Source organism: Heterodontus francisci, chromosome 20, assembly GCF_036365525.1.
Source record: "Heterodontus francisci isolate sHetFra1 chromosome 20, sHetFra1.hap1, whole genome shotgun sequence".
Lineage (NCBI taxonomy): Eukaryota > Metazoa > Chordata > Chondrichthyes > Heterodontiformes > Heterodontidae > Heterodontus > Heterodontus francisci.
Genome location: NC_090390.1, coordinates 37429247 through 37442133, shown reverse-complemented (window position 1 = coordinate 37442133; position 12887 = coordinate 37429247). Strand labels below are relative to the sequence as shown.

At 40.4% G+C, this 12887-nt stretch overlaps 2 protein-coding genes across 5 annotated transcripts in view; one reads left to right on the top strand and one right to left on the bottom strand.

Moving 5' to 3' along the window:
- Positions 1-2716, bottom strand: part of fra10ac1 (FRA10A associated CGG repeat 1) — a 58716-nt gene extending 56000 nt beyond the window's left edge. The window contains exon 1 of one of the 3 annotated variants that reach the window (XM_068052613.1): positions 2632-2716. Coding sequence is in view for 1 of the 3 variants with exons in the window: in XM_068052612.1 (XP_067908713.1) it covers positions 2632-2709 (78 nt within the window). In the remaining 2 variants the exon portion in view is untranslated. The other 2 variants (XM_068052612.1, XM_068052614.1) reach the window with 2 other exon arrangements.
- A 1631-nt stretch (positions 2717-4347) lies between these two features.
- LOC137380919 (leucine-rich glioma-inactivated protein 1-like) overlaps positions 4348-12887 on the top strand; it is a 51356-nt gene continuing 42816 nt past the window's right edge. Inside the window, exons 1-3 of one of the 2 annotated variants that reach the window (XM_068053329.1) lie at positions 4348-4431; positions 6274-6391; positions 6754-6825. In XM_068053329.1, the coding sequence (XP_067909430.1) occupies positions 4410-4431; positions 6274-6391; positions 6754-6825 (212 nt within the window). In that variant the 5' untranslated portion in view covers positions 4348-4409. Of the gene's footprint in view, positions 4432-5943; positions 6392-6753; positions 6826-12887 lie in introns of those variants that run through there. The other variant, XM_068053328.1, reaches the window with a different exon arrangement.

Here is a 12887-nt window from a genome sequence, read left to right as displayed (position 1 = left end):
GCACAGTGGTTAGCACTGCAGCCTCACAGCTCCAGCGACCCGGGTTCAATTCTGCGTACTGCCTGTGTGGAGTTTGCAAGTTCTCCCTGTGTCTGCGTGGGTTTCCTCCGGGTGCTCCGGTTTCCTCCCACAAGCCAAAAGACTTGCAGGTTGGTAGGTAAATTGGCCATTATAAATTGCCCCTAGTATAGGTAGGTAGTAGGGAAATATAGAGACAGGTGGGGATGTGTAGGATTAGTATAAATGGGTGGTTGATGGTCGGAACAGACTCGGTGGGCCGAAGGGCCTGTTTCAGTGCTGTATCTCTAAACTAAACTAAACATGATCAAAGGAGCCTATTATCTGCAACAGGCAAAGGCATCAGCCACCAAGTCAGGCCACTGTAAAAGTGATAATCTCCAGTTTGAGGCCTCGTTAACACCAATTCCGACAAGCTAAAACAGTACCTCATCTTCTGATAAGAAACACACTGGACTCAACATAGAGTTTAACCATTTCAAAACCATGATCTCTGCCCCTCCATTTTGTTTCTTTTTAGATTTAGAGATACAGCACTGAAACACGCCCTTCAGCCCAACGAGTCTGTGCCGACCATTAACCACCCATTTATACTAATCCTACAGTAATCGCATATTCCTACCACATCCTCACCTGTCCCTATATTCCCCTACCAATACTAGGGGCAATTTATAATTGCCAATTTACCTATCAACCTGCAAGTCTTTTGGCTGTGGGAGGAAACCCACACAGACACAGGGAGAACTTGCAAACTCCACACAGGCAGTGCCCAGAATTGAACCCGGGTCGCTGGAGCTGTGAGGCTGCGGTGCTAACCACTGCGCCGCCCATATGCTTCAGTCTTAATCTTGTATTCTTTTTGGACTTCAGCTGTTCATTATGCTGCCATTCACGCCTCCTCTAGACACATCTTTTGCCTCTTTAGTTATCCCATTATTACTCCTATTGGCTCTGTCCCACCAAGCCTTTTGTCATTTAATACTTCCTGTCTTCCCCCATTTGACCTACTTAAAACCTATTTCTAACTTTTCCCAGTTCTGTTGAAGGATTATCGACCTGAAACTTAACTCTGTTTCTCTCTCCTTGGACGCATTTTCTGTTTTATTTGCAATTAAATATATCCCATTGGGGAGGGAGAATACTCATTTCACTGAATGCACTTTGGCATGACTTGACATGACTTATTCAACACATTGTAGTGTTTCCCAAACATTTTATGAAAATGATCGTTGCTTAATAAAAACATATTTGGCAAGTGGACTCTGATTGGTAGAGGTGTTGCTATGGGGAATGCACCAGTTTATGGTGACTGACAGTTAACTGCCAAGCTTTGTTTGAAATTTAAACCAGGCAGCTTGACTCTGATTCCTCAGGGCAATGCCATGACCAATGAACCAGCAAATGGCTGTCACTTTTTTGTTCAGCTGAAACAGGCACAATGCGTGTACACATTCTTTCTTTCTGCAAAGAACAGGCCCTGTGTATTAATATATGTAGCTTCCAGTACACACAAATGTGCCACACGGCAAGCCTGACTGACAATCTTAAATCTTAGCATGCTAAGGATTATTTAGCAATAGTTGTCCAATTGCAGAATCACATTTAATGTTGGACATTGTCTTTTGAGTTTTGCGAGCACGGACTGGTTGGGTACAGCCTGTACCTTGCCCACTGCGACCAGTGAAAGGGACATGTCAAACATATTTTTTCAGTTTTGATCATAATATTTCTGGTAGGCCTGGCAGCTTCTGAGAAGTGTTAATATTTCAGATCAATGGCCTTTCATCAGAACATCTGTTTATTTAAATCATCAACCTGAAATATTAACTCTCTCTCTAGAGATGCTGCCAGACCAGCTGAGTATTTCCAACATTTTCTGTTTTTATTTCAGATTGCCAGCAACTGCCATATTCTGCTTTTATAATTTTTTTGTTCTTCATTTTGGACTATTCTCATCGGGAGCAGCCGGCTCCTAACTTCAAGACTGCTTATATTCCCCTGATAACTAGGTAAATTTCACAGCACTCCAGCGGTAATAACCCTTTCTAGTTACTAATTCCATCCAATATCTCCCATGGTCCTTCCAATTTTAAAAGGGCAGCAAAGCAACACTACCCTAGACCATATGTTAGGCTTTAAAATGTCAAAAGACATTAAACAGAAATGGAGCAAGTGAATCCACAGCAGTAATCAACATTTTTAAACTGTTAAGCTGTGCACAGTCCACTCCTGATAAATTCAGTCACAAAATGAAATTGCCTATGTGGAACTAAGCAATTTTTAAGAATAAATGTATTTTTGTATATACAACTGTCCTTTCTCTTATTTACTACAAACAGTATAATCTGGTTGAGGTAACACTTCCAAGAAATTATAGACACATTTTCTCTTCCATGACTACACAGCCCTGTTCCTCCTCATACTGACTGAAAACAGACAGGTTGATAAACTCTCTCCAAATAGTAATGCAAGCCGTGAATTTAAGAAACTATCTGAATAGGCAAAAAAAAAATTAGACCTCTTATTTAAACCAGTCACTCAGAACTGACAACCCTGCGCGATTCCATAACTCACTCCACCCTCCACCTTTAACGAGTTATAAACCCTCCCAACCTGAACAAGGTCGAATTTCACCAGTCGGCCGCTCATCCCCCCAACTCCGGTAAATGACGGCGCAGCTGGTGATGTCATTCGAGCCGCGACAGGCAGTGCGCGGGCTGCCGGCGATTGGCTGGTAATGGGGAGCGCGCTGCTAATGATGGATGCTCGGAGATTTGACGTCCCTAGCCGAGGAGGAGGGAAAGACAACAGCTTTCATTTAAAAACAGACTTTTGGTCATTATTTTACTTTCTAGACATCCTATTCACTTGGATGCTGGAGAAGTGGCAACCCTGGACCACACAACAACAACAACTTGTATTTGTATAGCATATTCAGCACTGAAACAGGCCATTTGGCCGAAACAATCCATGTTGGTGTTTATACTGCACCCGAGCCTTCTCCCGACTTTCCTCATCTAACTCTTTATCAAGATAATCCCCCTGATTCCTCCTGCACGTGCTTGTCTAACTTCCCCGCAGTAGCACCTTTAATATAATTTTAAAAATTCTTTCATGGGATGTAGGCTTTGCTGGCAAAGCCAGCATTTGTTGCCCATCCCTAAATACCCTTGAACTGAGTGGCTTTCTAGGCTATTTCAGAGGGCAGTTAAGAGTCAGCCACATTGCTGTGGGTCTGGAATTACATGTAGACCAGTCCAGGTAAGCATGGCAGATTTCCTACCCTAAAGGATATCAGTGAAACAGATGGGTTTTTTTTTAAGGACAATTGATGATAGTTTCAGTGCTGTATATTCTTTACTGAGACTAGCTTTCAATTCCAGAATTTTATTAATTAATTGAATTTAAATTCCACCAGCTACTGTGGAGGAAATTGAACCTGTATCCCCAGCCTTTGGATTATTTGTCCCATAATTCCCCAAGTTGCTTCACATGCTTCTTCCCAGTCTCAGATACAAAATTTGGGACTTTTGGAGGGCTTTCCTTTGTTCTGTTGCCTGTCCTGGGTATGGTATAGGTCATTGTTGTCCAACATACGACCCAGGGGCCAGAGTCTGGCCTTCCAAAGGTTTCCATCTGGCCTGTGAATGTAAACTTCTGGAGTGTCAGATACCTCGGTAGGCAGCTACAGGTTTGTTAGGACCACATATCTACACAACATGGCTGCGCCCAGTGGACAGGCAGCATTTGTAGCCTGTCTATTATCCACATTTATGTTCAGTGCACAGATGGAGAGTGGGGAGAAAGAGTGGAGAGAGACAGAGAGCGGAGAGAGAGCAGGGATTTGAAAGTTTTGGGCAAAACACGCAGTGGGAATATGAGGAAGCACTTTTTCACGCAGTGGGTGGTAATGACCCGGAGCTTGCTGCCCACAAGGGTGGTGGAAGCGAAGACAATCAATGACTTCAAGAGGAGGTTGGATGGCCACCTGAAAAATAAGACTTGCAGGACAACATGGATTGAGCTAGGGAGTGGGACTGACTGCATAACTCCATGGAGAATCAGCATGGACCCAATGGGCAGAATGGCCTCCTTCTGTGCCTTAAATGACTATATGAGAGAGACTGAGTGAAGAGAGAGCGACTGAGGGAGTGTATGGAGATTAGGAGAGAGAGAGAGACAAAGTGCAGGAAGGAAGGGAGAGAGATGAAGACACAGCGGGGAGAGAGAGTTGGAGAGAGACATAGAACAGGGAGAGAGAGAGACAGAAAGAGGGGGGAAGGGAGAGACAGACAGGGGTGAGAAAGGGATTGAGATCACCGCTGACAGATGGATATCTATCTGGAATACTTTGCATAGCTACATTAAGTGCGAGCAGAGACTGAGTACTTATGCAAGCAAAAATAATGTCAGGTATGTCACTAAATCAGTGTTCAACATAGTGACGAGAAAGTAAGTCAATAAACTATTCTTCTCATTTAAAGCTTCTTTACAACAATGCATACCTTACAATATCATAATTGCCATCTGCTGTCTCCATACCTTTGGCATCCTGGTTATCAACCTGCATTTTGCTTGCTGCTCTACATTGCTTGGACATGTTGATACTGAGTCTTTTTTAGCTATTTCAGCACCATTCATGGTTTATACATGTCACCTACTTCCCATTCTGATGTATAACACTTAATACTTCATATACCATTATTCTGTCCAAATCTTCCTCTTCCGACTTCACTGCCCAAATCCTTCAGAACTATCGCTTTTTCTGTTTTCTTGCCTTGCCTGTTTTTTTGACCTGGAAACACACTTTTTAGCTTATGGACTGCAAACTAGAAAATTATAAGTTAAACAATTTTGCAACTTTCAAAACTCAAAAATAATCCTCAGTTAACTCCTCCATAGTGGCAGCAATTTTCAGATTATTGTTCCTTTGGAGGTATTTTGTAAATTCCATTAAAATAATTTAGGAGTTTTAATGTACATTTTTAGTAAGCAACCCTTTATCAGCATGCATTGAGCATAATCACTACCAAAATCATCTATATGTAGAGGATCTACAGCAGATAACAATTATATTATTCTGAAAACTACTCTCAGATGTTGCTATTAATTTCACAAGACTACCAAGGGGATTAAGTATAAGCACATTTAAAGAACTTTTTATACAAGTTAATAACATCTGTTAATGGGAGTTTTCTCTATTTTGGGTGTAGTCTAGTCATGCAACTCCCATATGAGACTGTTAGGCATTAGCGGTTGAAAATATTCCATTCACCTCAGCCAGGTCTATGTTCCAGCAACTGAACTTTCCACATTATTGCAAAAGAAACAGTAACCTGGCAACATTTATTATTTTCTTGTTTGCGAAAATGTAAAAGGAGTTTTTAGATCACCAAGCAATAGGCACAGAGGAAGATAAACAATCTTTTTGTTTTTGTTGATTCAATGCAGGTTATTGCAATTAGACCAGTAAATGTGACTTTTATATGGTCAGTTGTGATGGAATAATTTCCAAAGCCGGTCACTGCTTCTATTATCACTTGGTTGCTGAGTTATGCATGGTGGTAGAAAATAATAAATGATCTAGATAGTAGAGAAATGTCACATACTTTTTGTGATAGGTTGCCATGCTTTTCATTTGACTTCTGTCTATCAACATACCACACTAAAATAAATTTATAGTAAACAACTAGTTTTAAAATAAACCCATCAATTTAGAAAATAGAAAAATGTGCTTTTATTTTGATTGAGAAGATCCAAATTTATTTTTCCATCGTATCTTCCAAGTTTTGAAATGGACTTGAAGTTTTAATTTGCTATTTCTGTAATCCATTCCAGAGTTTTGGACTGACACAAAAGCTGGGGGTGGTTCTGGACACATATTGGCTGAGATGAGGATTTTTTTTGCATATGCACATAACTGGTTTTATGTGCAAGGAGTTGTGAATGGAAAGTCCTCTGTGCTATAAGGAGAGAGAAAATTTGAATTGCATAAGTTGTGCATCATATGAACGGCATACGTGAGCTTAATGTGTGCTTAGTGGATTGTGTAACTACTGCAGTTTGATCAAAACATTCAAAGGAAGAGTTGCTGTGCCAGAAAGCCAGAAACAGAAAACAGCAAGAATTGTTTATGTTCAGGAATATTTGCCAGAGTCATTGTGCTGAGTGGATTCATAATGGGAAATGCTAGTAAATCTGCAGTAAGATTCACTCTCTTAGTCTGGATACTGAGTCTGCATCTTTTAAAAATAGGTGCAAGAAGACCTAGACCGGTAAAATGTCCTGAAAGGTGTATATGCACTGAAGAAACTGTCCAGTGTGACAACAGAAAATCAGTTCCTCAGAGTTTTCCCCCAGAAGTACTTCACTTGTAAGTATTACATCTCTGGAACTATGTTAGTTTTGTTAAAATCTGAGTGTAAAAAACATTCCTGTATGCATATATTTATGTATCTATTTGATAAGCAGAAAATCCCTGGCACTGTTTTGTTTGTGTGTGGAATAAACAGTAAATGCTGTGATCCTGGCTGCTTTCTTTGGAAAAAATAATGTACTGTTACAGTTAAGAGTTATTTTAAATCGTTGTGAAAGAACAGATATTTTATTGTGATTTTCAAATTCTGCTTTATTTGATATTGTGTGCAATTAAAAAAAAAAATTATGAACCAATACAGCAAGGTTTACCAGTTGCTGAGCATCTCTGTTTTGATTCATGTCCATTTTGTTTTTTAGGTCATTCATGAAGTCTGGTTTCAGTGAAATTCCAGAAAGAAGTTTTGTGAATATAAAGTCTCTCCAGCTTCTGTGAGATTAATTCTTATTTTGCATTTTTGGTGTCATTCAGAAATGGATCTCTGTGTTCTGAGACTAAGAATGAATTATCTGGATAACTGTCAGCATTGCTGCACCTATAGATATGGGTGCTTCAGGCTGGGGCTAGACTAACGAATGACTGACAATCTGTTTACTCACGTGCCTATACTGCTGCTATACTGCTAGCACTGCACAGATTCTACATGACCCGCTAGATAATGTAAGGTTAGCTCATTTGCATCGTTTACTGTCACTCTGGGTGTGGTTCTTCTGACTTTCTGGGAGTGCTAGGGATGTATTATTAGGCAGCAGGGGCCAGTGAACAGTTCTTGCTGCCTGTTGTGTGCCAGGCACTTTTCCAGTGTAGCGGAGAAGAGCACTAGGCATTTTGGTGGCTGGGGAGGGTGGAAACAAGCATGGAGGCCATGACTTAGGTGCAGCAATCAAATTATGGGGTAATATTCCAGAAAGCCAGTTGGTGAAGGATAGTATTGGAGCCAATATTTATAAACTTTTTTAAAACATTTGTTTAGACATTACAAGCATACACCTCTTAACACAAGAGCCACAGTTTCCCTCTGTATTTATAGGAGCGCAAGGGAGTCCCCAGTTAATGCCCACCACCTGCATACAATTAAACACAATTATTATACAATTAACAGATTCTCTTCTCTTTCCTTACATAAAATTGGAGTGTATATGTACAAGCAAAATTTCAAAACAAATTATATCAAAAACCTCCATATTCTGTACAAAGCATTACATTGTGAGGTACCCCTCCTCTAGGACCCCTAAGAATTTCTTGGTACATGAATTTCTTTTTGTAAAAGAATCAAACAGTTTAATTTAATTTAATTTAATTTTTGAGATTTCCTTCTCTCCAGCATTTGTTTCAAACTAGCAAGGTTAATCCGTAACCTTCTCTCACTCACACCTTTCGTAGAGTGCACATTATCCCACAATGAACAATTATCTAGGTAACATTCTATTGGAATACTATATTCTGTACACCCATTGTAAAGAATCTCACAATTTTTTTCACAAATGGAATCCCGTATCTACTGCCCGCACAAGAGCCAATGTTTCAGCAGCCAAAGTACTTTTAACAACCCTTTTTATTTTCTTAGCATCCCAAGCCAAATGACAACATTTCCCATCTCACCCATAAGAAATGTTATGAAACTGGCTGCACTAAAATACCTATCAGGAAGACTAGCATGTGAAGCCTCACTAAAAATGACTGGTTTCCTGTTCTTTGGGTCACCTAAGGTTGGGAACGTAAGCACACATTTCTCCAGATTAAATTTTTTAAATGTTATATTTGCCCTTAAAACATTTTTGATATTAGGGTGCTTCATCGTAGTACTTAACTCCTACACATCAAAACTAGCATCTGGTCTAGTCTGAGTGCTCAATCAGTTCAACTGACCAATCAAGCTTAGCAGTTGTTCTGTCTCTTCTAGATATAGCATCATCTTTTTGTTAGTGCCATCCTGGTTAGTCCTAACACTCTAAATAGGATTGTTGATTTAAAGTTTTTCCAGAAGTCCTCCACTTAATATCTAAACCAATTTATTTAAAAGCCTCATAAGCTTAATTCTCAATTTAAAATTCTACACTAATCTTATTAATAACAAATTTCTCAAATTAAGCAGTACCATCTTATAAGAAATCATCAATAAGCATCGTGAAGATGCCTGAAAGTTTTCCCTTTATGATACCAATAAAACATTGCGGCATCTGCTTTTAGTTGAACACAAAATTTTTTCAGCAAAACAGATAGAGGCATTTGAAGAGAAGGAAGCAAGCTCGAGGAACAGCATCTCATCTACCGATTAGGCACACTACAGCCTGCCGGACTGAACATTGAGTTCAATAATTTCAGAGCATGACAGCCCCCCATTTTACTTTCATTTTTAGTTGTTTTTTCTTTTTTTCTTTTTTACATTTTTTACAACCTTTTTTTTTGCATTTATTTCATTTCATCTTAGTTTGTTCAGTTTGCTTACCCACTGTTTTTTTTTCATGTTTGCCTTGCTGCTGTTCAATATTCAGTCCGTTAACACCTATTCTGTACTAATGCTTTGTCTTTCAACACACCATTAACATATTGTTTGCCTTTGCTCCATGACGTTTTGGTCAGCTATGTGGCCTTGTCCAATCTGCACCTTCTCCTTTGTTATCTCTTGCCCCACCCCCACCTCACTTGCTTATAACCTGTGACATTTTTAATATTTGTCAGTTCTGAAGAAGGGTCACTGACCAGAAACATTAACTCTGCTTCTCTTTCCACAGATGCTGCCAGATCTGCTGAGTGGTTCCAGCATTTTTTGTTTTTATTTCAGATAGAGGCATTTGTTTAGTTTCCATAGATTTCCTTCTGCATCCACTGCCTTTTTGAGCAGCTTCAGAAACACTTCTCTGTGAAAAGTATCACCCTGCAGAAATGTGGCTTGTATGTAGATTAATCTACACTTCCACGAACATGTGGTCAAAAAGCTAAAAAGATTTTCAAGATTACTTTTCCAGCTGTGGGAGAGTCAACACTAACATCTGTATCACCCAGTTGCTCTTCAAAATCACCTTGCTTTAGCCTTAGAAGTCCCATCTGCAAGGACTTTTTCAGTACAAATCTACCTTTATGAGAAAGCTGGTTGACCCTTATCTGGTTCCTCAGAATAAACTGCAAACTCCTTCCAACTATTTAATTCCCTTTGTTTTGCCACTCCTATTAGCTTATCACTAAAACTTCACAATCATGGGGACTTCTGCATCTAGTTCTGTTTCACGACGTCAATGGCCTTTCGTTCATTGTCCAATTTATGCAGCCTATGGCTTCTACTTGCACTTTTATGTCTGTCGGGACTACTACGGTGAGGTCTCCCTCTTGCACTACCAGAGGGTCTTTCTCCGGTACCTAATTGTTTTTCTGAGACAAGCCATTTCTGGACCCATTATCAGTCCTTGCACTGCACTTTCTTACTCTTCACTTTTTCACCCCATTGTGCCAATCCATGGACCTTGCTTCTTGGCCATCATCCTGAACATTCAACCAATATTTAAACTTGCCAGTAGTTTTTTCTGTACGTCCCAAAATTGTCACATCCCTCCATTCACTAGAATCCTCTTCACCCAACAACTCTAATAGAAGGTCCAAACCGTCATCATGAGCCAACTGATGGGGATCCATCTCACAAAATACTTTTGATTTTACTTCTTGTAGGAAGCAACAACGCCAAGGCCATACCTTGTTTCCTCCTTGGTAGGGACATAGTCCATGTTCACATATCCACTTCAGTCTTCAACTAGTCAAATGGTTCAGTCTCCGAGAACATCCGAGGGTAATCATGCCACAACAATTTACACTTGCTTTCTGCCGTTTTCTGCAGTGGCCCCCTAGGATTTTAGTTTTCTGTCTGAAAATTATTTTCTCAGTTTCTGACCTTCACCTTTATGCAATTATTCACTTACCATATTAATATTCCAGAAAGCCTGTTGGTGAAGGATAGAACTGGAGCCAACCTTTACACACTTATATAAGCATTTATTTACAGAGTTACACATTACATCCTGGGGGTTACCATTGACCAGAAACTGAACTGGAGCAGTCACATAAATACTGTGACACCAAGAGCAGGTCAGAGGTTGGAAATTCTGCAGCAAGTAACCCACCTCCTGACTGCCCAAAGCCTATCCACCATCTACAAGGCACAAATCAGGAGTGTGATGGAATACTCTCTACTTGCCTGGATGAGTGCGGCTCCAACAACACTCAAGAAGCTTGACACCATCCGGGACAAAGCAGCCGGCTTGACTGGCATCCCATCCACCATCTTAAACATTTCACTCCCTCCACCACCGATGCATAGTGGAGGCAGCGTGTAGCATATACAAGATGCACTGCAGCAACTCACCACGCCTCCATCAACGGCACTTTCCAAACCTGTGACCTGTTCCACCTAGAAGAAAAAGGACAGCAGACGTATAGGAACACCACCACTTGAAAAATCCCCTCCAAGTCCACACACCATCCTGACTTGGAAATATATCACCGTTCCTTCACTGTCGCTGGATCAAAATCTTGGAACTCCCTCCCTAACAGCAGTGTGGGTGTACCTGCATCAGATGGATTGCAGTAGTTCAAGAAGGCAGCTCACCACCACTTTCTCAGGGGCAATTAGGGATGGGCAACAAATGTTGGCCTTGCCAGCGATGCCCACATCCCATGAAAGAAGAAAAAAAATTACAAACCACCACGCCAGTTTGTCGGTGTCTATTTATAGGAATACAGGTGACTCCCCAGTTAATGCCCACCACCTGCATACAATTAAACACGATTAATATACAATTGAGAGTGGGTGCACAATTATGGAGAAGTCATGGTCTAATGAAGACAGTGCATATCTTGTGCTTTGGATCCTGTCTTCCTTGGCACGTTCCAGCCTCATTGGGGCCACAGAGATCTCACATGTCTTTGCATGATTCTTTTGGCTAATGAGTGCCAGCGTGTTTGAGCTTGTCAGGTGTCTGCCATTGTTTATGAGCCCCTGTGTACTTAATGGTATGGAATTATACAAAGGTAGCTTAAATGGTTATTTTTGTGAAATTTAGATTGCAATCGTCAATAAATGATAAGGACTTTGTAAGCTTTTCTTTTTCAGCTAGCCTTTTGTTCACTCCTGCTGATATCTCCCTCTTTGGATCAGCAACTATTCTTTTATTACTGCTGTATAAAGCACATTGGGATATTTTCCTACATTAAAGGTGCTATCTAAATGCCAGTTGTTTGAAACTTCACAAGTAATTAGATTTAGCCTATCTTGGTCTGAAATGAAATTTAGATAACATTAATGAACCCATCTAATCAAGCCGTTCAAATAAATTTATAATCAGCACGGCTCATTCATTTGAGATACTATTTATACAGTTGATTGGGGGTTTCTTAAGATTTATGGATCTGATCATTAGTGGAGATCATTTAAAATCAATTCTACTGGGATCAGATTACTGTTAACATCAAATAGTTTGGATGCTCCAATCTACTTGTAACATTTTGAAGAGAGTGGTGTCATTTTTGCATTAAAAATTCTAAAGTTACAATTTCTGGATTCTAGTCATTATCAAGGCAGGCATTGTCTGCTATAAATATATAGTTATTTTTGGGTTTAGTGATGCTGAATCTTCACATGGAAAGCCACAGAGCAGCAACAGAAGCTAACTTAGGTTCCACTCCACTCCATTCAGTTCCTGATCTGGACTGCATGAATGAGCATGAGATGCCTTGTCAAGACTAAAGCATCTCCCAGCAGGTGCTAGGGATGGTTAAACCTGGGTGGTCCCTGACAATTGGCTTCACTGATCTGGAAGCAGGCCATGCATCTATTTGCTGCAGAGGTGTTAGGCTCAGTGAATAAAGAATAGTGGGGGCAGAGGGGCAGGAGAAGAATCACAGTACTATTATGACGGTGCTTCTATATTTCTTGTTAAGTTTTTTTTGAGGTTCATTGTATTTTAGAATTATGGACGTTGTTTTATTTGGGAAAACTGAAAAGGATTCCCTGGATTTCTTTTCACTGGGGTCATCGGAAGGTCTTTCGGACTTGGTTTGTAAACAACCCTACTGGAAGTCAACTGTCTTCAGATAAGGACCCAGCGGGGTTTTTTTGACCTGCGGAAGATGTCTACGAAGAAGTGACAGGTCAAGATTTATAGGGGTCAGGAGGCTTGACTCTTGAGATATTGTTTCTGGTTTCGCTTTGGACAGTGTTTTCAAAGGAGTAACAAAAAAACAACCTGCCAAGGCCAAAACCTGAGCTCAGACTTTTTCCATCTCTTTGAAAAGCCTGCCAGCTTTTCCATCTCGTTGAGAAGCTCTCAGAAGTGAGAAATAGAAAAATTGATGCTGTATTCCCCCCGAAAGGCTTGCCAGAAACCCCTGTTGCCGCATTTCTCCTGGAAAGCCTGAAAAGAACTGCTCTATAAAGATCCCCGTGACAACCATCTACGTGTATTTGGGACAAAAAGGGACAACTGACATCTTTCCATATATTCTC